Source organism: Micropterus salmoides, unplaced genomic scaffold, assembly GCF_014851395.1.
Source record: "Micropterus salmoides isolate LMB-PRFRI ecotype aquatic unplaced genomic scaffold, ASM1485139v1 Ms_hic_scaffold_9, whole genome shotgun sequence".
Lineage (NCBI taxonomy): Eukaryota > Metazoa > Chordata > Actinopteri > Centrarchiformes > Centrarchidae > Micropterus > Micropterus salmoides.
Window position 1 is genome coordinate 36,527,452 of NW_024044681.1, and position 24,551 is coordinate 36,552,002.

The following is a 24,551-nucleotide window of genomic DNA, read 5'->3' on the forward strand; positions in this document are numbered from 1 at the left end:
TGTCTGCTATGACTGTAGCTCTCTCACTGCAATATTTGAAACTGGTCCGCTGCCACAAAATTTTGAAAATGACTGTTTTGTAGGTATATTTTAGACACGATAGCAGTCAGCGCTATTCTCACTTACATAAACATCGCATTTCCTGAGACTACTTCAAAATAAAAGTCAACTTGTGTTTCTACAGTTACATGCTTATAATGTGAAGCTGCAGCAGTAGGAAATGTTCAGTTTGCATTAGCAGTAACTTGATAGAGCATTTTACTGGGAATTTTGCCACAGATGGACAGTTTGTAATACTGTAAATACATTAATATTGTAATACTTTCATCAGTGGCCAGGATGTCGCCGCCAGTTGATGATCACTTCTGTATATTGTCACTATATGACCAAAAGGCCAAACTGTCTTAAGCTGTGCACTGCACTGATGAGTGGGCTCTGATGAGCCTGTGCACATGTATGTAAGTTGGAGGTGGGGCAGCAACAATTAGCCAGGTCTATAATGATCTATAATCAGGCTAAAATAGCTGCTCTACTCAGTGACGTGCCTGGGATGGTCTATCATTTAGCTTATCGAGAGATGGATGGAGGGAACAATAGAAAAGGAGGAAGCCATTCACGACTGGTGAAAGTCAGCAATCTCTCCCTCCCCTTGCCAGTGTAGCACTCTTTATCCCCTGGTTGCTGTCCTCCCACCACTAACCCTCCAAGGCCCTCCTGTATTTAGCTGTGTTTGCAATGCATCACACTGCAACCCTGACTGTGGAGTGCACTTAGGTTGCATACCAGACAGATGAGTGGTGTTCCCACAGGGCTCGGCTTAGATGCTCTGACCCCCTAGTCTTTACACCACTTATTAAGATGTTGATGGCTGCCTTTTTCTGCCTTATAATATGTCTGATATTTCTGGTACCTTCTGTTCCATCCTCGACTAATTTTGACTAAATGTGATTTTCCTGGTGTGAGAAGTGAGAGAAGTGGACACTCCCACTACACCCACTTTCCACTCTGCACTAATCAGCTTCCTGTTGTTATAGGCCATATTTATCCTGTTTTCCTCTACAAGTTTCCTCTTCTGTCTTCGGTATGGATAAAGTCTCTAGTAGGGTGACATCGCATTACCCAGTTGTAAAAGTGTCTGAGACTGGAAAGGTAGTCTGAAGAAGAGTATTTATTGATTAATATGTGATTTGATCACACATGTGTTTGCAGATGAATTCTTATGTGGTTGGCATACCTTGAATGTAATTCATATTTCTCAAAGTTTTTTACACATAATTCTAGAGTTACATAGAAGCATTAGTCCACCCTCCATACATGCTTTATTTAGTAAAACAGTGCAAAAAACAGTGCCACACAGATCAAAAGGGAAGTGTGAAAGTCTGTGCAACGCATACACACATCCATACACATCAAAAATATCTACCTTAAGAAATTATTTAGAGTGCTCTGAGCTGTCTTGCCAAAAGGAACCTTTTGAGGTGGTGGTGAAGCGCCAGGACAGATTTGAATAATGCAAGGATTTAAAAAGTGCCCTTTTGTTCAGCTGCTAAGTGTACTCAGAGTTTATTATACTCAGCACCATATCAAAAATGATCTGTTTGGCCTAATGTTTCAATTAGCATGTCTCAGTGTGCAGTGATAGTATTTAAAAGCTTTAGTTGTCAGTATTTGCAGGTGAGACGTGTCTAAACCTGCAGCAGTGTCCATGTTTATAGCCTGTGCTGGAAAGTGAAATGAGTATGAAACAGAGAAAAGGATGTGATACAAGTAAGTGCACAGGTCAGCCGACAGGGCCTCTAGGCTAACTGAGCCTAGCCTACAGGCAGCTAATAGTATGCAGCATCTGCCACAACCTGCTAGTTTTAACATGACGAGTGAAACATGACGACCTTGTCGTCACACTTAACTGATCTCTGCCAAAGGAGTAAAAATAAGAACAAATGTAACTCTGGTTCCAGGACTTGTGATTCTCCAAATTTCAACCTCATCTTAGAAAAATATCTTCACCTTTAGAGGATTTTGTGTTTTTTATAGCATTCAAAAACAGCTGAGGCTCCCTCATATGTGTTCAAACCTCCTGTACGAATTTTTGTAACAAAATCTGTGATTAGCCTGACTGGGTTTCGAAGCTGTTTATGGCGACTGAGACAGGTTTTAAGACTGGTTTTATCCCCAGTCAGAAAGAGTTAAAAGGAAATGTATTAAAAGTATTTCCTCTGTTTTTTTCCATAATAATTGCTTTTTAAAAAAAAAACAAATACGTGACAGCATGTGTTTTTTTACCCTTGAAGTTAAATCTCCAAAAGAGATGTTCCCTTTACTTTGAACTGAATATATATTTTTATATTGACGTGAGAACCAAAATGAGCACAACCTAATGGTAACAATAAAAGTAAAAGTTTAAGTTGAGTTTGTTTATGCACAGAGCACATAAATATAAAAACATGTATAGGTATAATTACTTGAGTTAAATGACATTGCAAAAAAAAGCAATGTAAAGTCAATGATTCCTGGGTTTGTTGAGCAATTTAGCTGGCTAATGTATTGCCAAAGAAACAGAGTACTTACATGGGCTTAACATCTTTACTCTCCACAGAAACATGCTGATTTCCACTCAAAAAGCTTTTGAGTGAGACAAACTAGCCTATGTCCCAATGGACCTTCTGGTATATCATGTAAGGCATGATAACAAATGATGGTAATGTGAGACTATGTAGGAGGTATATATTGACACTTAAATCCAGACTTCCAATGTAATGTACTCCCATTAGCCCCGACTCAGATTGATACAGATGGTGCTGCCGGCAGATATTGACTTATGCATTGATGTACGTATGGCCTTTTGATTGCTGTTTATGCTGGGGACAAATTATAGTTAGGTGTCGAAAACTCAATCCATCACTGACATCGACCCTAACAGCTTGGCTGCAGGCCTCTAGAGGTGTAACTTTACACTGAGTTCAGGGACCCTGCAGATGGTACAGGACTGTCCTCTTTAAGTGCTGACATTGTATCCGTCATTACCTTCTGATTCCTCGAGTTTTAACCGTGCAAGCATCTTGATGGAAAAGGGATACTATTCAGAATGAAAAATAGGATTACAGGTTTGTGTAAATTAAAGATTCTTTTAAGCTGTTAAATTCAGATTTAGTTCACAATCATGACAGCCAAGACTGAAGATGTTTTCATTCCATACTCTGGCCATTTCACCGTAAGACGAAGAATTCATCTCAACCTCTATTGCAGAGCATTTTATCAATTTAGCACTCTGCTTCTTACAGGGATGGGGATGCATTAGAATTATCAAAGTAGTTCAAAGCAGAATGCTAAAAGGAGGATTTATTTTGGAGAAGAGGAAGGTCTGTAGTTAGCCTTACAGAAATGCCAGAAAAGCTCAAATTAAAAAGTAAGCTTTGGCCTCAAAAGTCTCCCCTACCCGACACAGTGCTAATGTGCTGGAGCCTGGCCTTAATCTGGATCATGCTGGAGCTAATTACCATCTGCTCACTTACACTTCCTGGCCCCAGCACACTGGTGGCTGCACCACCAGGAGGACATGCCACTTATATTCCCCACTGTGTTGACACAATGTTTGACAAACATCCTTAGGTATTATTTATGTAGAATTTAACAGTCAAAAGCTCAGTTAATCTGCTTCATCAGGACTGTGTGGGTGTGGATCAGATGTGACTGTTGGCAACACTGTCTCTTCACATTATGATTCAAATGTTGCTCAACTCTGACTGGTGCACAGAAATACACAACTTTTTTTTGACCCACTTAACAGCTCAGTCTGTAAGGATTGGACTGGGAACCGGAAGGTTACCAGTTTGATTCTAGCAGAGCGGGCACTGGTAGCTGGAGAGGTGCCAATTAACTTCCTGGGCACTGCTTCGAGCAAGCCCCAACTGCTCGCCACACTGAGTTGCAGCCCTCTCACTCTGAAATCTCTCTGTGTGTTGCTATGGGTCCTGTTTATGCATGTGGGTGACTTTTGGGCCTGTGTGTAAATACTAACATAATAATAACAGACTGAGTTTCACCTCGTGGGATTAATAGCCATTTTTAGCCAGTCTGAATTTCTGTCTGTTTGATCACTTCCATGGCAGAAACCCTTTTGATGACTCATGCAGATAGGCATCTACTCAGAAAAAAACAATCTCTCTCAGGCTCACTCACACTCCCACACATTGTTTATTGGATCATGTAGGGTGGAATGATATTTTATACGTAATTTGGCTCTGAAGGTTCATCACTACCACAGACACCTTTCATACTGTCACATTATTTTGCAATTGACAATTGTTATTTGAAACATGGTTAATATGAAAGTATTGATTATAGCCGCTTTACTTACAGTGTGGAAAACCTTTCATAAACTCAATCGACATGAATATGGCAAACTTTTTACATGAAAGTGTCATAGATCATTACTTCAGAAATTGCATCTGATTTGAACATTGTGTTTTGGATCATGTAAAGCTTGACATTTTAGGTCATTGTGGTTCATTTATAAGTCAAAGAGATAAAGTTTCACATTTTCTAGAAACTGCTGTTGAACAGACCTGACTAATTCATCTATACCACTGATAGTGTGTATCTAGGCTTCATATACTATATTATATGAACTATTACTATTCCTATACATATAGGATGATCATTCAACCATCCTTCATTATATGCTGCTCTGGCAGACAAAATGTAACTACAGATATTGTTCACACTTATATATTGTTTACACTGTAATTTTACACCATCCAGCAAAAACACAGCATTCATATAAATTGCAGTTCTATATGAGAAGCCATCACACCGGGGCTCGGGGCTCCCCTGGCGTGGGGGCCCGCCCTTGGCCTAGGGTTCTGCGGACTCGGGCTTGTGGCCTTTGCTCATTTCTGGGCGGGTGGTGTGTCCCTGGGCCTGGGGGCCCGTTGTCTCCTCTCCTCGCCTGGGCCCTCTTCGGCAGAGGTGAGGCTCCCGCTGCTTCCCCCTGCCAGCTCTCTCACGGTGGGGGCATTCGGGAGTCTCTGGGGCGCATGACCGGTGCTGTCGGGGTAGGTTTTGGTGCTCCTCCTTGGGGGTGCTTGACTGGGGGGGGCTGGGCCCCTGTTCGGGGATGAGATCGGCCTCGGGGGCTGCTGTCACTGGCTGCACTGTAGGGAGGGATGCCTCTGGCTGGGCTGGGGGACCGTTGGCCTGGTTCTCCCGCGTTATCGCTCCCTGGCGGTAGCGAGCTTCCCGGCACGGCTTTCTGCTGTTCTTCCTTGGGGCGGGGTACAGCTTCCCCCTGGACATGCGGTCTGGGGTCCTTTGCGCTTTGGGGGGTCGCAGGGTGTCCTGGCTTCTGGGGGTGGGGGTCTGCGGTGGGATTGTGGGGCGATTATCGATGCATCTTGATGTATTATACTTTTTCCCTGGGCAGGGTCTCTGGATGGCTGCTGGGCGTTTAGTTTGTGCGTTGGAGTCCGGGGGAGGCATCTCCTCGTTGGCTTGGAGGGACCTGTTTGCGTTCCTGTTTTGCTTCGTTGGCCTCGGATCCGTGCTTGCCCATTTCTCTGTCGGCCAGTTGTTGGACCCCTCTGGATACTGAGGTATATAGTTAGTTTTCGGGATGTGCAGTGTGGGTGCGGGGCAGGGCTGTGCTCCGGTTTGTTCTGGGTTTGTGCCTGGAGTTCTCGGCCCTTGATGGATGGGTGGGTTATTGGTGGCATGCAGCTGAGCTAGTTGATTTTGCCTCGTTGCTGGTTTGGCTGGTGTTGCATGGCGGCCGGGGGGGCGCGCTGGGCATGGGGGATGTCGGCTGGCGCCGGCGGCCTTAGTTTTTTTCCGGCGGTTGGGGAACGGTGGACTTTTATTGGCGGGTGCACGGTGACCTGTGCGGCGCGTCTGCTGCCAGGCTGGGACTTGCTGCTGGTGTCTCTCTCCGCTGGCTTTCGCTGTCGTGTTGTTCCGTTTGCTCTCTCTCATTTGCCCGACCTCGCACGCGGGATTCGCGGGGGGGCTGCTGGGCATGGGTGTCGCCGTGCTCGCGCAGTGTGCGCGTTGGGCTCGTCACTTGTGCATTGGTGTTGATGATTGCGTGGCATTTGGGCATTGTGGTTGTTTGCTGCGCGGCGGTGGGGTGCTGGATGGGGGAGGCCACTGGTCTATGTTGTGTCTGCGCCGCGGTCGGTCCGGGCGCTGCTCTTCCTCTTTTGCGTTCCGTCGGCATTACGTTGTCAACTGGCATTTGGGTCGGAGTCTTCTGCGTTTGCATCGCGGTGCATCTGGGAGTCTTTGTTTTTTTTTGATTTGATTTATTCTTTTTCTTTCTTCCACCCCTATTGGCTACTGGGGTTCTTGCCTGCCTGTTACAGTCGTGGCGTCCCACTCTCTCTAACAACTACATTCTTTAACAGGCTTATGCGCACACACATGTACATACACACACATACAGACACATTCACCCACACAGACACAAACAAACTTAGGTTGTCCCTGGTAGAATTATTCCTGATGCCTTTCTTTCAGTTACTTATTTAAATTAATTATTATTCCAGCTCTCGTGGCTGTGTTGTGTTGCTTATTTAGTGTGTGTGACTGTTTCTTGTTTTCATTGTTCTCTTAGTTGTCTTAATATGTCATTAATATGTCAGCTGTTTATTGCTGCTGTTCGGCTGGTTTTCTTTTACTATTATTATTATTTTTATTGTTTTTTTTGTTTGTGTTTGTTTGTTGTTGTTTTTCTCCTCCCCAAGCCCCCCTCTCTGTTCTCTTGCAGGTTTCGTTGCTTTCTGCAATTGGTGTTTCCCACAGCTTTTCCCTGTTGTCCCCACCCTCCATCCCCCTTTCCCCCTTCTCTTGCAGGTGTTGTCCTTTCTCTGTGCTGTCTGTTTGTGCCCCCCATCCCCGTGTCTGCCCCCCTGTCCGGCCCGGTGACAAATCAATACATAATTAAATAAATAATAAAACAGACAAAGGAGTATTTTAATACTCTCTTGTTAAAGTAAAATCTGTCTGGCATAATATGGTATCCAGGTCATTATACTCTATACCAGGCTGCTGGGCAGGACAGGTTTAACAGCAGACGGGGGTGATGAGTGAGGCTGACTGTGTACGTCATGTGTAGACACATTTGTTGGTCTTCCAGAAAAGGGCGTTTGAATGCATGTGAGTAAAAGTACATGCCTAAACACACATACCTGTGAACGCATAGAGATGCAACACTCTTTCTTTTTTCTCATCTCTGTTTATCTCAGTAAGTTAGAATTAGATATATACTGCAACATAGAAGAAACACATGGACGCTGTTCATAGATTCATGTCTGTAATCTGTGTGTTATGTAACGTCTGTGTTTCGGTGTGTGCTGTTGTCATGGCCCAGATACTCATGGATCCCAAAATAGAATACTGTGGTTCCTTGAGGTCAAGTCCCTTTAGCAACATTAGCAGAAGTTCCATTAGGTGTAAGCAGGACATTCACTCATGGTGTTTGCTATTGAGTGAGCTGCATCACACTTGATGAAGAACCGAGTGAGTTTGTCCTGAAGCCTTTGGTCTGCAAAGGAAGAAGTTCGTTATGTTTGCTAGCAGCCCTGAAGGTGATGAGGGATTTAACCACCAGTTCATTGATGCTTTGTATTTTTACTCAGCATTCAATCCACCACACTACTGGGCTCTTGTAGTGGGGGGAGGAAGTGCAGTCACAGGTCCAGTGCTGTGCTTGACACAAGGAATCATATTTCACTAGGACATCTGAAAGATGGCGTGGTTTGGGGCTATATGCCAGTTCATGCACATCCATCTTCTGGATGACAGTTTGACTTGTTAGACGAGGCTGGGATGAATTATTGTGTGAAGAAGTCTTTATGCTCTTCTTAGAATCCATATGTAGTCTTCCTCTGTATGCCTTGTTCACTCATCTCCAGCTTCCAGTGACATGAAAGCTCTAACCTAAAAAACAAGAATTAGATGTAAGGTAATGCCGGCTTCTTATATTTAAAGAGAATATATAAAAAATAAAATTGTGGTTGGGACCAAAAATAAAAAATTATAATAGAAAATTGATTAAACAAGGCAATAAGTGATATCACAATCAGGCTATGACATCAGCATAAAATGCTTACATCATTTACAACTAAATTCTTCCAGCAGTTAGCTACCACGTTTGTAGTGTTGAAGTTAGCCTCAGTGTAGTCTGTTTTTAGCTATATTTTCTCCAGTTTTCTCCGTTTTTCATATATTTTCATATTCATATTCTATGGTTTTTCACAGTTTTCATCCTCCATAGCAGCACAGCGCTTCTCTGTCTCTCCACCTTTTTATATACAGTCTATGCTCTCCACACACAACAGCAGCAGGAAAAACTTGTGCTAGCTCCCAGAGACATGGGAGCAGGTGGGTGGGCCTACCTGCTGTCAGTTGATTGGCCAAACTAACCTGTCTGTATATTTTGCCCTGGTAACTGAATTTTAACCCTTTAAAACCCTTAGATAAGCTCTCAAGTTACATTTCAAGGATAGAATCACTCTCATACTGATTTTTATAGGGTTTTCCTATTTTTAAACCTAGATCACTTCATCTGTGTTACATGTAGGTCCTCTGTGTCTGTGGAAAGTTCAGTGAGGGTAGCCATTTCTGTGTAAACCACAGGAGAATAGTCCCAAAGTAGTCTATGTATATATATATATCTTTTGTTTGAATCAGTTGAATGTCCTTGTATGTTTGTCTCGCTCCCTACTGCTGGAAACAGGGCTCCACTATGTTCTATCTCCCCTCCCAGTTCTCGCGACTCACATGCCTGTTCATTTTAAAACAACAAAAGGGGAACGTTTGACCAACCAGTGGTGTAACTACATCACTCAGTCGGGGAGAGACTTAACTTCATCGGCGCAGTCCAGCCAAACAAAAACACCACAAGCAAGTGGGCAAGTGTTCTGCAGTGAAGTAAATGAAAGACCTCATGCTGTCTATAACCACTGTCTCACACAGTGAGATCTAATCAAATGATTTGTCTTAAAACATGAATCAGTGGTGCAAAGACTGACAGTAAATTTGCTGTAGTACCCAGCAGCCAATAACACCACTCCTGCATAATTACCTGTTGAAATCTAATTAAACTGAAACTGAAAAAAACTCACACACACATACCAGTAGGTCAAAAGCCATAATTTGAAACCCAATAAGGAAGGCTACATTAATTCTTCTCTGCGTTACCATCTCTGCTATTTTTTGCTCTTGATCAGGGAATCTAATGTGATATTACTTCCGTCCCAGGGCTGGGATTATTATTATTAGTAGTATTATAGTATTACTAGATTATAATTCCAGGCCTGGCTGCATTGTCTGCTTTGGATTCTTAGGTAGCCTTTTTTATTGCCACTGTTTGTCCACCATATACCCATGCTGCAGCCGTGACAAGGACAATTGTAGCATGAACACTTTGGATTTCAATGCTCCATATTTGTATAGCACCTTTCTAGTCTTTTTGACACTACATCCACACAGATTCATTCACTGAGCGCTCAAACAGAAACTAACATTCACACGCATTCATACACTGGCGGAAAAATAGAGAAGATATGGGTTTTTTGGGATCACTTTAGTTCTTTGCTGAAGTTTTCAGATTTTTATAATTGGCCATCCAGCTCAAATTCACCAAGACAGTTTTTTTTACTTCTTCATAACTGTTATTATGTGTTCAAAGATTCTAAATTTGAGCTGAATTCCCCTGAATGACTTGTGTTTGGACTACCAGAGAAAACATGCACCTTTTTCATAGTCTTCTTCATTCAACCATAGCTAATGTTGGTCATTGTATACTCAGTTGCCTTAACTTGAAAGCAGCTTTGTGTGTGATTTCCTTGAAAAATGAAAATAGATGCATGTTTTTTGCATGAATCTTTGTGTTTCATTATCATTGTTTTTCTTCACTTTAAGTGTCAAACCAAATACACTAAATAAATTGAGTGTAGCGCAGCCTGGAGGTTTGGCCTAAAACCTCAACACATTCAATAATGAGATGGTACTGTTGGTGAAAAGCATTTAATGATCAGAGCTGTGCTAGTTTTCCATAGTACTGATTAGGTGAACTAGGAAATGTGCCGTGCTAGTTAATAATGACAGAGCAAACTGACTTTACTCATCTTAGTTGAAACATTGTGATTTATTATTTGTGGTTTCTTTTAATATTTTGCTTAATTACTGTCCACAATATCATCTTGAAATATAACTTGTGTTCTAACTGTAGTTAAAGATTTAATATCAGTAAATGTCAGGTTGGAGCTGAGGAAGAATACAGCTGCCTCTTTTAGCGCACTTGCATCATCACTCCGGAATGACAAGAATCTGAGCTGCTTCTTATTCAGCTGAAAGCTCAAAGAGAAAGAGCTGGAGCATGAAGACGTTAGTGTCCTTTGTCTTTGATCTGACCTCCAACCATCCATCTTCTCTCCACCCCTTTCTTCCCTCCTCTCACATTGCATATGACTTGGCTTTGCTGATGTCAGTGCTCTCTCACTTTTGTGGACAGAGGAAATGGTTTTCTAGTGGCGTTGCACAAAGGTCTCGTCCCACTGAGCCCAACCTCTTGCACATCTGCCAACTAACTTAATGGGAGGTATGCTTGAAATGTGGTGTCACGACATTTGGAGTGACTTCATTGTGTGGCGTAGCTTTATACACTTTGTCCACAGCCATCCATTACTAGATATTTATAATTCGGAGGCGCTGCCTAGTCTAACCACAGCCTCTTTCATGGTGTCAGAAAACGTATTTAGTTTACCCTTCTGTTCTTCCTGCCCACTGATTAAAGGATAGAAAGTATGAACAGTGTGACACTTTTATTTATTTATTTTTGTTTTGATTTCCTATGACTTTGGAAATTCTAAACACCCTTTGACAGTAACACAGCTTTACTGGAATATTTGATGTGCACAAGCATAACAGTATTTGAGATAGGGGAGAACACTTACTGCTCACTTCATCGCCCACACCGAATCAATAGGGTCCCTCTTCAGTTTGTGTTTTGGTAGTACAGTATCTTTTTAATAATAGTAACAACATGTTGCCTTTTGTGTTGCAGTGTGGTGTTCAGAAAGCATTACTGCCTTGTATGGAGAGACAATTGTTATACAATGTAACAATGGAGCTCCGGCACCAGAGGATCTGATGTTCATCAAGTGGAAATACGTAAGTAGATACCACAGACTGTATAAAACACGGTCGTAGTCTCTGTTACGCCATCCATATGTTTCTCAAGAAGGATGGTGAAGCTCAGTGTGTGAGGCTGTGGCCGTCACCGTCTTGGCAGTGGCTAACTCTGGCTAAGCCAAAAGTAGGCAAAGAGGTGGAGCTAGCAGACAGCTAGCCGCTAGTCACCTGTGACAGCACCCACCTGTCACTCAAAGTGGCCATTCCCTTTTAATCCAATCCATTTTATGTATACAGCACATTTAAAAAAAACAAAGGTTTACAAAGTGCTGGACAAGAAATAAAACATAAAAACACATAAAACAACATAAGACCACACAGTTCTCATGCTGGGTTAAAATCCAGGGAATACGAGTTTTAAGACGGGATTTAAAAGCTTCGAGGGTCGGGGCCAATTTGACCTGTGGAGGTGGCTCATTCCACAGTTTAGGGGCTGCTGCTGAAAAAGCTTTTCGGAGCGACCAGCGGAAGTTGATAACTTTAACCATAAAATTCACGGGTGAGTTACAAATTCAACCCGCTACAGTTGTCATAAAGGGGGAAATAAGATACAGAGACCAAAGCCGTTTTTTGTACCAGGCTGTAAACATGTTTATTTCTGCAGTAGAGATGGGCATTTTAACATACATGCCATGGGTATTATTCACTTTTGGAGCCAGCCTCAAGTTGCCATTTTGTGACTCTCAATAAATGCAAACTTTCCCAAGACATTCAATGAGATAAAAGAAAAGAAATAAAGGAGGACGACATTAACTGATTGGGCTATCTTTGTATGTGAGTATTTGACAACACATTGTCACATCAGTTTTTACAGATTTGATGAAATGAGCTTATGGGTATTTTTTGATAGCATGAGAAGTACTGAAATACAGACAAACATTAGCACCCAATGGGATAGGAAGAGCTAAATGTACACCTGTGTCATTTCATAGATTTAGTCAGAATAATTGAAATATATGAAAAAGTATATCAGAAAAGCTAAGTAAATATGTTCATGAATGAATTAAAGAGTAAATCAGAAAATACGCAAGGGGATATCATAAATGAAAAATAGCATAAAAACACATCTGTCACAGGCAGAGTCATCAATTGTCACATATATCAAATATGCACAACTGTATAACACATCAGCAACCTGGACTACAACATGCTTTTCATAAACTCAGTTCGTTTGAATTCAGAGGACATTCAAGTACTATCTGTTTTTGTGCAAAAATGTAGAAACGAAATGCAAAATCTGCAGTCGAGTGAAAGAGCAACAGTGTGTCTCTGAGTCTTCATTTGGCTTTAGCATCATCTTAATTTAATGTCGTGTTCCCGTATACCGTATAATAATATGGTGTTTCACTTTATTCTGTGATCAGTAGGCTTTAGCTTCTGTCTTTATTTTTTTTCAGTTTGACTGCCTGAATACAACCTTCAAATGCAAAACTGTCTGCTTCTTTCTAAGAATGCTTTTTCCAAAAATTAGTCAATATTTCTCCAGAGATTGCAGTTATAGACAGTGGCAGTGCCGTGCTAAAAGTCCGACTGGTCCAACAGTTTGTCGGACTTAGCGACAGTAACTAAGGAGGGCGTGGCTTAGCAAAGGGTCAGTTAGAATCTAATTTGTAATTTAATGCCATATTTGTTTAATGCCATGTTTAATACTGTGCCCTAGATTGTTACATTATGTATGTCTCTTTTTAAATCAATTGTGAATGAGGAAGAGTGATGTACAGATTTACTAAAACACCAAACCATTCTGTTGTCTCCTTATCTTTCTTATATTGTCACATTTCAGGAAAAAGAAGATGGCACTCCTGGCGATCTGTTGTTGAAACAAGCCCACAGCAGCCAGGCCACAGTTCAGGCCACAGACAGCTATGCCCAGCGGGTCAACATCGATGATAAGTTCAGCCTACACATCACTCAGGCCTCACTCAAAGACGAAAAGACCTTCACCTGCATGGTTGTGTCAGAATCCAACCTCAGGGAGTTCCCCGTCTCGGTCACTGTTCATAGTAAGCTCAGTATTCACACTACAACAGTGTTTGTCCTTACAACCTCTTATTGAATGAATTTGAAATATTTGTTTTGGTGGAATAATCATCTTTCATGCTAAGCACTTGTTGCTGTGGTTTTCTGCGCAATCAACATTGATATATGTCATTGCACTTAGTCACAGAACGTAACAAGATTTTAAAAGGGAAACTCTTGTTATTGTATCCTAAAGTGTTTTTATCTTAAAACAGACAAAAGTACCTGTCAACATGCATCTTGTTACATAAATGTTCTGACATGTTGGTCCCATCTCTTTCACTTAATGTTTGAGGATCATTAGTGACTTTTTACAAAAAAGTAACAATAGCAGTCTGATAAGGTTGTAACAGTTTTCCAAGATGGACTCGATAGCTTGATCATCTGCGGCAGGTCTCTTTCCTAATTTAGGCCTGTTGTAACTGCTTTCATGGGCAGTAATAATAAAATAACAGTTTGCTCCTTGCTGCGGATCAGAGGTTTCCCTTTTAAACAATCTGGGACGCTTTTAAGCAGATCAAAGTGGAAAGAATGGCTCATTTTCACTCTTTGCTGCTGCTCTCGCTGCATTAGACTTTCCATGTATGCACATAGAATGGCGGCTTGGGGCTTTTCACGTAGGCAAGTGAAATCTCAGAGGTCCTAGAACAGAGCCATACCGCCAAACATAACTAATGCAGATCAATAAAGGTTTCTTTAACTAAGGCCCTGACTGAAGAACAATAAGTGCATGCTCTCTAGAAAAGCAAAGCAAGTTTAATTGAATAGCACATTTCAACAATTTAAAGTGCTTTACATATAAGCAACATAGCGCTATATATAAGACATTTCAATACAATTGAAAAGAGTTAACAAGGTAAAACAAGATGATAAAAGTGTGTGCAGTGTAAAATATTAATCAAACCCCATATTTGATTTAATAAAAGGCAGCAGCAGAAAGAAAAGTATTCAGCATTGATGTAAAAGAACAGAGTTTCAGCAGACCTGCAGGATTCTGGGAGTTTGTTCCAGATATATGGAGCATAAACTGAACGCTGCTTCTCCGTGTTTAGTTTTGACTGTGGGGATGTAAAGCAGACCTGTCCCATACCACCTGAGAGGTCTAGATGGTTCTTGATGTAGCAGAAGATCACATTTACATTTATTCATTTAGCTGACGTGTCAGAGGTCGCATGCCTCTGGAGCTACAAGGGGTTAAATGTCAGGGACACAGTGTGGGATTGAACCTGGGTCTCTCATTTTGGTAACTTTGTGTGTCTGTGTAATAAACCATGTCAAAATAAGTATTAGTAACATTCAGTGATGTTGTTTCAACTGTGTGTCCCCAGTTTGCAACATGCAGTCACATAGTGTGCAGCTCAGTACGCTGCATGTCCTTCAAGCAGGACTTCTTGTGTTGTCTTTTCTCTAGGGCTAAACTGTGGTCACTGGGCACTATAGCATTAAGGAGGTGGTATTATGCTTTTTAGCTTTTCCCCTCTCCTTTATTGAGTTATATTCATTTTTTGTGCATGTAACAGGTTTGCAAAGTGAAAATGCTCAAAGTCCAGCCCAAAGGGAGTTCCCATCTCCCACAGAAAACTCTGATCTGAACTGCTTAAAAACAGCTCGTTTGTAGTCCAGCCCTTCACTTCCTTTACTTGTGACGTCACAATGAAAATACATGTCATAATGCTCGCTGAGCGGCTACTCCAACACGCCCTCAAAAACACTGGTGGAAAAACACTGAGCTGCAGCACACACCTCTCCCTTCCAAACACTAGCTACCCTCCAGGCAGTCAATGGACACAAAGTTGTTACTGTGATGTAGAGACAGAGCTCAGTTAAAACTTTATGGATGAAAAATACTTTTGTTACAGAATAATAACTCACCACTCTGAAACTATTGCTCCAGTCCATGTTACCAAGCTGAATCAAACCTGTTTACCAGCTACTCGCTGACCCGTTTTTGTAAAAACTTCAACCAACCTCTGGTGCTAAGAATGCAAGTGCAGCCTTAATTTTATTTGTCCTTCCTATTTGAAACAGATTTAGTTCCATGTAGAGCTCCATATCCTCTCAGACATATGCAACATCACTTTTTATTTGTCCCCACATTATTCAAAGAATTGGAATGCAGGTAATTCCAGTCCATCTGAATATGCTTCCTCTTTTTCTGAGATCTATTACCTCTTTATTTTCACCTCACCTTGCTTTTAATGTGTGTGTACTTAAAAAGACAAATTATATCAAGTTTTTTCTTGCACAACAACTGGGGAGTGTGGTTTGTGGGTGGGAGAGGGTGAGTTGGCTGTCTGTGTCTGTGTATTTATAATGTTCAGTATGTTTGTCAGGTTAAGCTGTATTTGATTATATGTTTGATTTTGTGTTTGTCTATAGGGCCCCCTTGGAAATGAGATGCTACATCTCAAGGGGCTACACTTTCAAGAAATTCAAAATCGAATCTAATACACTTCAATTACACAACACTGCATAAATGTGAACTGAATTCTATCAGATGAATGGATAGATTACAGCAGCAGAAGGTTAAACATAAAGAGAAACTCACATCTTGCTTGACCTGATTCAGATCACTGTAATAAATATATCACTTATTTTTCATCTCCTTTGCTCAAACAAAATGAAATAAGTTTAAGAATCTGAACTGCTCCAAATGTGCCAATTTTATGTTGTTAAGGAGATTGTTCTGGTGTTGATTTATCCCCAAAAGTGGTAAAACCAAAATGTGCACATATTTAGTCCTCTTCAAATAAAGCCATGCAGACTGATTGTTTAATATTGTCATGTTACAAGCTGTTTTGGTGTAATTTACACATGCTGTGTTTACTGATGTAGACAGAAAATCTTTAGTACTGACTAATTAACCAAAAACAGTTACATTTGTCAAGCTTATGCAAAGATACATGGGTGACGCGTTACGGATTCCAAAACCTGATTCTCTCCTTTTGTGTTTGCAGAGAAACCATCATCAGTTCAGGTTATGGAGAAGTCTAAAGCACTGCAGAAGGACAAACCTGTAATGGTAAGAAATACTATGACCTTTACATTTTTGAACCTGCCGCTTCACACCACATGAATTCTGCACATGTAATGTATGTGTGGGCTGAAGTAATGTAGTGTTATGTACTAATTGCTCTTTGTCTATTTGATTGAGCTTGAGAATTTCATAAACTCATCATAAATTACTTTTGTTGGTACGTGGTGCACATGTTATATTGAAATATTGTCACTGTGGTCCCTGCCTGGGTCATGCAGGAAGCTGACATGTTGACTCATTTACACAGTCCAAGCAGCCTGAGGTTTCTGAGGAAGTCTAGAATGTGCACTTCTGTATTTTTGTTGCTTTTCCATGACTTTATTGGTGATTATTTTTACATTTATTAAGCATGCCAATTGATTTATTGATTTATGCCTTGTTCCCAGATAGATACTGGTTTTCATTTCTTCCAGCATGGTACAGCATAATCAACATGATGTTTAAGCTCTATTAAAAGAAGAAGCACATTGTAGTGAACCATTAGTCACCTTTCTATTTTGGTCAGAATTCTGTTGCTGTCACATGATGCTGGTGCATTCAAAGACACTCTGACATTTGAGATTTGATAGATACTAAACTGCTTTTTTCCTATTAGAAACAACCAAATTCACACTGTGGTGTTTGCAGATGTTTGTCTCCTGCAGTAGGTTTGTGGACATCATGGCTAACATTAATGCAAAGGTTTTCAGTTTCAAGTGGATGACTGTCTGTTATTGCACATTGGAGCATTTGTTTTGAAAATGGTCTCTGTTCACAACATTGGAATAACTTTGTAATGGTTGAGAGTTGTTCACTATGATAGATATGTTTCCACATTCACACACCTAACGTAGCCTCTGCTGCAAACACATCAGCGTGCCCCCCTCTTTCTGTCTCACTTTCCCTGTATATGTCTGCTCCATTTACTTTCTCCATCAGTAGGCTACGTTATAAAATGTCACCGAAGAACCACAACTCATCGTCAGGATATTCCCACCCGCGATACCATTCACAGCAGCAGTCAGTTAACTCTAAAAGTCCCTTAATCAATAATGAAACTATCCATTAGTTATGGCCCTATTTTACTGAGAGGAATCTGAATTAATCGGATATTGAAATATCCGATTAATTCATGGCCTTTCTGAAATGATAGGCTAAGTGAAACACTGCTGAGTTTTTGATCATAACAAGGTCAAGGACATCAGTCAACAGTCAGGCTGTACTTCATAGTGATTGGGCCAAGCTAACTGACCAGAAGTGTCAGAACTAAGATCAAGGTTTTCTTTTTCCATTGACTGTGATGGTAGATGATGTATTAGTTAGGGTTGTAATCCGGTTGATCAGAAACAGATACACACTGTACTTGGATAGGAGCCTGTGCTTTGAGGTGAAAGGCACCATACATGCACACAACACATGCACATACATTCACACATAAGCATTGTAGCGTTCACACTGACTTCCCTCTTAAAGGCTTAATAATCCCCTGATTTTTCCTGCTTCACATCACATAATGATCAGAATATACCTGCAGGGTCAATGCCAACATCTCAACACTTTCGGCCCTGTGCTCTGCTTCGGAACAAGAACACTCCACTGTGCTCTGCATTTCGAAAGACTCAAAATCACTGTCCACCCACTGACATTTTAAGATGCTGAGTGATTGTATTAATAAATTAGCTGAGTGGTTCTTAAATTAACAATGTGAATGATGACAGTATGTATACTGAACCAGAAAGGACTTTTCCACATATGCTCCCTTTGGTAACATAACTCAGCCACTCAGCTACTACTGTTTGACTACTGTATTTCCTGACAGAAGGCATGTTTGTTCTGAGTCACGTACACTCAGAGGTGCAGGCTGTACTACAGGATATGAAAGCAAGCAGTTTGGGGAAAGGAATGTTCTCATGACTCACTCCTATCTGGTTCACACACAGCGGATCTCTGCTGCCGCTTGACCTTCAGTCCTGAAAAGTTAACACAGCAAGTTTATGAACACAAAAACTAGTTAACATTCTAAATTAGATTTGTCTTTTCTGGCCTACATCCAACATTCTCCTGTTAAAGTTGGAAAGCAGACAACATTATAGTTTTAAAGTGAAGCTGCTAATGACAGGTATTTTGTGCAGATTTTGTGTGCAATGTTTCCTACACAGTTACTCTCTTGCGGCGCAATAGCCTACTTACTGTCCAACATTAACACAGGACTTGTGTAAAATTGTTGCATTCAATCAATTCAGGTATAAGGCATAAACAAACAGTTTGTATTGTTCAGTTAATAAATGTCAGAACTTCCATTCTGACAGTTGATACTGACGACACCAGATTAAATGAAATACACTCATCTGTCACATTAGGGCTGTTTAGGGCTGGGTGGTGAATGGGTATTGTAAGGTATATCGGTATGTACAATTCGACAATTTCGTATATTGTAAATTTGCAGACAAACACAGAGTTGTTAACTATTACATTACAAGTCGCGCAAGTAGCCCACTTCATAGAAAATATTGATATATATCTTGTATCGGATGTCAGCGTAAAAATGCAGAGATACGATTTCTGATCCAGCCCTGCCCTAAGTCTTATGTGTGTGTGTGTGGACTTTATTTTATTGTATTTTGTTTCCTTTTCTGTTTTGTTCAGCTGGGAACATGTGTTGCAGCAGATGCAAACCCCGCAGCTTTGATCACATGGAAAAAGAATGGAAAGCCCTTGGTAGCAGATGGCAAAGGTATCGCATCACATGTTTGCTGACACACCCAGAAACTATCCAACAGACACACTGCACAAGATGCTGTCATGTCGGACATCTCCCCCAGTCGCCATCAAGTGTTTTTGTGCAGTGACAGGAGGGTGAAAATCCAGCCTCTCACAGTGGATCGTATTTACCCCAAAAAATAGTTTAAACAGTAAACAAGAGAAATACATCATTCACTGTTGTTTACTTCCCGCCGAAGGGTGCAGTAATATGATACTGCATCTGACTTTTTGACAGTAATGACAGTAAACCAGTTTACAGTTTGTTTCATCCTCTCTGGGAGCAGTCAGTGAGTAGACAATCACAGAACTGTTCCAATAGGCAACGTTTGCAGTACTGTTTGACCTGCAGTGCAGGACAGTGTGTGTGTGTACTCATATCACACTATTGTGTATATCTTACTGTATCCATATCCACTCCTCACTGTTTATCCTATATATCATTCACTTTATTACTGTGCACTTTACTGCTTGTACACTTCTGGTTAGGTGCTAAACTGTAATTCGTTGCCTCAGTATTCTTTGCAATGACAATGAAGTTGAATCTGATCCTCTGCCTGTCCATCCGTTTCTTTACAGCTGTTGTGATCACCCCCAGCATGAAAGTTGATCCAGCTACAGGCCTATCCACCACCTCCTCCACCCTCCATTATGCAGCCACCAAGGAGGACGTCAACGCAGTCTTTGCCTGTGTGTCCACATATGAGCTGACCAATCAGGAGACTGACCTTGGACGCTTTCCCATTCACTGTGAGTGGAGTACAGCACCGCCATCAGGCTCCATAATTATATTACACCTTCATTATAGCTGCCTACATACAGTTGGTTGTGAAGAAAATTGGGGGTCTAAGGTGAAGTTACTTCTCCAACAAGTATTTTTGATACTTGTTTAGTTAGCGGTTTAATGATTTGACACTAGGGGGATACTTATTTAGAATATGCAGCTCTCTTAGAAGTGACATTACCTTTGTCCTTGTAAATGAAATAAAAGACTGCACCAAGGTTTTGTGCATTTAAAATAGAAGAAAAGCAGCATCACATTAATTTGTACGTTTGGATGGAATAAAGATTAATGCAAATAACCACTGCCCCTGATTTATCACTGCTGGCCACTCCAGCAGAGGAGGCTATGTCTGAAATTGTACGTCTAATAAAAGCAGTGTCAAATCAACTGCACTATGTTCTCAGACACACACAGAAATGCCTAATGAAAATATTTATTTATAGTTATTAAGTAGGCCCTTATCATTATGTTTTTGACCAAAAATCTCCACACACCACCCTCAGCTTTCATTAGTCAGGCTCCAGGCTGTAGAAATGTGAAACAACCATCCCCCTAACACTGTATGAGGCATACTGGCCTAACAATTTTCACAACCAGTTATCATACAGCACACAGTGCATATAGGTGTGTAGGACTGAACAGCTTGTCGTGGGAGAAGGTTTATCACAAAGCTCTGGAAACTGCACATAATGATGATGCAGTGAACAATGTGCTTGCTGAGCTTTTGTACTGAGGTTTTCAGGATCTGAGCGTTTGGGGGAATTCCAACAGGGAAGAACAGTCAGTGCACTCTTTGTGTTCCTGATCACATCCCTGAACTGTGGAGAGCAGATGGAGTGGGAAGCTTGGATCAATAAATAAACGTGGTAAACTTGGGAGGCCTCGGCAGCAGCAAGTTCATGGGGGGTTTAACAATTTGTAAGCTAGTGACGTGGCTTTGTCCACTTTATACCTGTGTAAGGAGGGCGGCCTGCACACCTGGTTGATCAAAGAGGGTCACCTTTTTTTAATGGATATGTGTTGCATAATCCCTGACTTGATCCAGTGTGAAGGTGATTTATTAATAAATAAAGTCAATAAAAGGTGTCTGAAAATATGACATTCCCTCTTAAAGTTTTCCCCTCTGAACCTCTCAGATCCATCAGAGAACATTAGCCTACAAATTATGCCCAAGGAGTCCATCGTAGAAGGAGATAATGTGACACTGAAGTGTCACGCTGATGGCAACCCTCCTCCCAGCTCCTTCTTCTTCTACATCAAGGTCAGTCAGAGCCCAAACTTCAACCTCAAGCAGCTAACTTCTGTCTGCTCTGAAATAATAGTTGATCATTGAGAATCCAGCCATCCAGACTGGCACCACTTACCACACATTTGAATTAGCTTTTTGGAAATTGGCTTTGAAGTGGAAAATATATCATTCAAAAGGCAAACTTTGGTGTTGGTGGTTCAATTTCAAGTGTTACACTCACTGATATCGAGTTATTTTTTTGGATTTTTAAAAAGCCTTGTATTATTAATTAAATAGACCTCTGCATTGCATTCCTCTTTTAAAGAATGACTCCTGTTCACACTTACTTCTTTTCTTCTCATTTCCTGATATTCTATCAGAATGACAGCAGCTAACAGTACCTCTATCCTCTTTGTTCTCCTTCTCTCCTATCTCCGCCAGGGCCAGAAAATGCTGGTGAAAAATTCGGACAACTTCACTTTGACTGCCGTCAACAGAGAGTCTACGGGTGAATACAAATGCTCCCTAGCTGACAACGAGAAAATGGAGGCCTCCAAACGCATCGTTGTTACCTGTGAGTACTCATGACATATGCAGGGCCTCGGCATACTGTACCACAAGAAGCAGGGAAGTCCCTGCTGCAGCACAGAAACAAACCACCAACTATTGTCCTCGCTCTGCCTGTGCCTTGAGCCAACAAACAGACTTCCTACACTAAAGAAGGCTCTGTTATTTACTGTAAATAAAGTCATGAGAGCAGAGGAATGGTAATCAAATTCAAACTTTGAGAGCCCAGCCTGGCAGGGAGGCAGAGCAAGGAGTGCCAGAGAGGGATTAGAAAATTCTGACATCAAGTGAGCAAAAGTGATAAAGTGTTTGGGTGGGCAAGGAGCTCAGGCAACTCATAAGCTGCACACCCCCCATCTGCAGCACTCACTCTCTCAAGTAATTAGTCCCTTTTTCCCAGGTGTATGTTTATGAGCCTTCAGTTCAAATGGGCCCTATCATTACAATAAAAACACATTTTCCCTCTTATGTCCCAGACTGCAGCTTCAGTGCATTTCACAGCTCTTAAACTTGTCAGTTCCAAACTTTTAAATGATTAAGAGATTTCTGTGACTGTGTTTGTGTGTGTCTCAGGGGAATGTGCCCACATAGAAAAGGAAAGTTGCTGTGGCTCCGTCTAGCTGGCTGGCACCAAGTAAATGTCCTTTGACAGCCAGCAGCAAATATGATGTGATTTTTGTTTACCTTTTCCTGCCAAAACAGCAAGTCCTGCACTCACATAGAATACACATATGTTCTGGAGCACAAAATCAGCTTCATCTTCATTCACAGAAAGGAGAACAGCAAGTATTGTGGTGTGTTTTGTTTTCCAGGCATGGGAAATAAACAGGGAACAATACCAATGTATTAACCAAGTGAGATGCCATTATTGACAAGTTAGGTTCTTAGTTGCTGCTGATTAGCTTTTGTTTTTATTTTGTTTGTCATTTTATTTTATTTGTTTTCACTGCAAAGTAATCAAGGAACAGGTTGTTGTGATTTGGCACTATATAAATAAAACTGATTTTAATTTATTCATTTAGCTGACACTTTCATCCAACTAGGGGTTAAGTGTCTTGCTCAGGGACACATTGGTGGCATGTGTTTTATCCACTGGCCATCAGTACAAATTTGTGGCTTATACAGTATATGTGGAGCTCTATGGCTCAGAGGAATAGGAGATAAGAAGATATAGGCTTTGGATACACACACAATACTTGTTAGTAGGATCTTTTCATAGTGGTCTCGACCTGCACATCCCCATCTGTAGCAATAAAATGTCATCTCATAATAACCTTTGACTCAGTTTTTATGCTATACTCTACTAACAAGCGCATGTAGGAGGTGTCACATTTGAAAAATATTTTTAAAATCCTTCAAGGTTACCACATCATGGCAGCATTGGTACCCATAATAAGAGGCAGCAAAATGAAAGTGCTCTCCTTCAGCCAGCCGTTATTACTCAATATCATCTGTCTTGTTTTCTCAGACCTGGACCTGAGTCTGAGTCACACTGGCAAGGTTGTGAAGACACTAGGGGACACCTTGTCTGTGAAGACAGAGAAGAATGCCTCGGGGGACACTAAAGTGTCATGGACAAAGGTAATGGTGCTGGGACTGGGGCTGGGTAAGTGGCATCGAAATACAGAAGTAAATGAAAGAGGAGGATTGTCTAACTGCCTGTCAACATTCTCTTTATAGAAGGGTTGGTAGATTTACTCTTTATTGTTCAAAGGCTTATTTACAATATAGCTGATATATTGGGTCTATTTAGTCTAGTATATAACAAAAGAAAAAGTAAGATAAGATGAGTCTTGCAGCAAAGGGTAATGATGCAATACTGAAGATTAGATGTTTTCACATCACTGATACAGAGATTCCAGTAGCCTCACATAATGGTTGCTAAATTTCCAAATTGAGTTCTGAAATTAACATTCCTTCTACCCTGAAGTGGGTATAGAAATTAGATGGATAGATGAAACTGACATCTTGCATATGTTATTGAATGACTGCAAATGGATAATTGATAATGACACTGGATGTATTACTCCTGCATTTAAATGAGATTTACAGGTACACTTCACAGGTCAGAAAACACAGACTGACATTGTGACACTGGTTTTCAGGATGGAGCGGCAGTTAAGGAGCCGGAGTTTAGTAAGCTGACCTATGCAGATGCAGGAGTCTATGTATGCGAGGTTTCCTTAAGCGGCCTCACACGGCGGCAGAGCTTTGAACTGGTTGTAGAAGGTGAGTCACTGTGTGTGTGTCAGGTTAAATCCTCTGTTGGCTGAAATAAGTGAAATGCTCCAAATGTCTTAGTCTTAATTCATACAGTCCTCTTTTCATTGACAAAATCAAAACCTGGCAGGGTCGAAGTCAGTTGCTTTGAATAAAAATTCAATTTCACATCTCAAAACTAGATTATATAACTTTTAACACTAACTGAACAAAATGTTAAGAATCCATCCAGTTTGACTAGTGGCTAGTCTAGTGCATCTCTTTGTCATAACTGAAGTGCATTCAAAAGTTGAAATCCATAAGGGCTCCTGGATTCAATCTGTTCTTCATAACATCTTGTAAACTCGGTGTACATCACTTGAAATATCTGTGTGATAAAATGTTACTCAATTGAACAGTAACATGTTGTGTGTGTATCAGGAAAGCCTGTGATCACCAGCCTATCCAAGCACCGTGTTGATGATGCCAAACACAAAGTTCTGACCTGCGAGGCTGAGGGAGTGCCAGAACCTAGCTTCCAATGGAGCGTCAATAGCACTAATGTAGGTGTTGGAGCATTGAGTGAATAAGTGCATTTGTGTGTTTAGTATCGGCAGCAAACTGAAGCATAATAACAGCAAAGTGTGCAGTATGATGTGATTAAAGTGTTCTTTGAATTTCTTTACATTTTTATACGGCATGCACAATGACAATGGTGCAGTGTCATGAATTAATTTTTTTTAAGAGACCTGACTTTAATACATCAATGGAATACAAAGAGATCAACG

The 24,551-nt window shown here is 41.0% G+C and overlaps 1 protein-coding gene across 2 annotated transcripts in view; it reads left to right on the forward strand.

Annotated features, from left to right (window-relative positions):
- The window catches only part of alcama (activated leukocyte cell adhesion molecule a), a 52,576-nt gene that overhangs the window by 20,277 nt on the left and 7,748 nt on the right, over positions 1 to 24,551 (forward strand). For both annotated transcript variants that reach the window (XM_038709098.1, XM_038709097.1), the window contains exons 2-11: positions 11,063 to 11,169; positions 12,974 to 13,193; positions 16,167 to 16,231; positions 18,872 to 18,959; positions 19,565 to 19,735; positions 20,906 to 21,030; positions 21,439 to 21,571; positions 23,033 to 23,145; positions 23,670 to 23,793; positions 24,205 to 24,326. In XM_038709098.1, the coding sequence (XP_038565026.1) occupies positions 11,063 to 11,169; positions 12,974 to 13,193; positions 16,167 to 16,231; positions 18,872 to 18,959; positions 19,565 to 19,735; positions 20,906 to 21,030; positions 21,439 to 21,571; positions 23,033 to 23,145; positions 23,670 to 23,793; positions 24,205 to 24,326 (1,268 nt within the window). The remainder of the gene's footprint in view (positions 1 to 11,062; positions 11,170 to 12,973; positions 13,194 to 16,166; positions 16,232 to 18,871; positions 18,960 to 19,564; positions 19,736 to 20,905; positions 21,031 to 21,438; positions 21,572 to 23,032; positions 23,146 to 23,669; positions 23,794 to 24,204; positions 24,327 to 24,551) is intronic.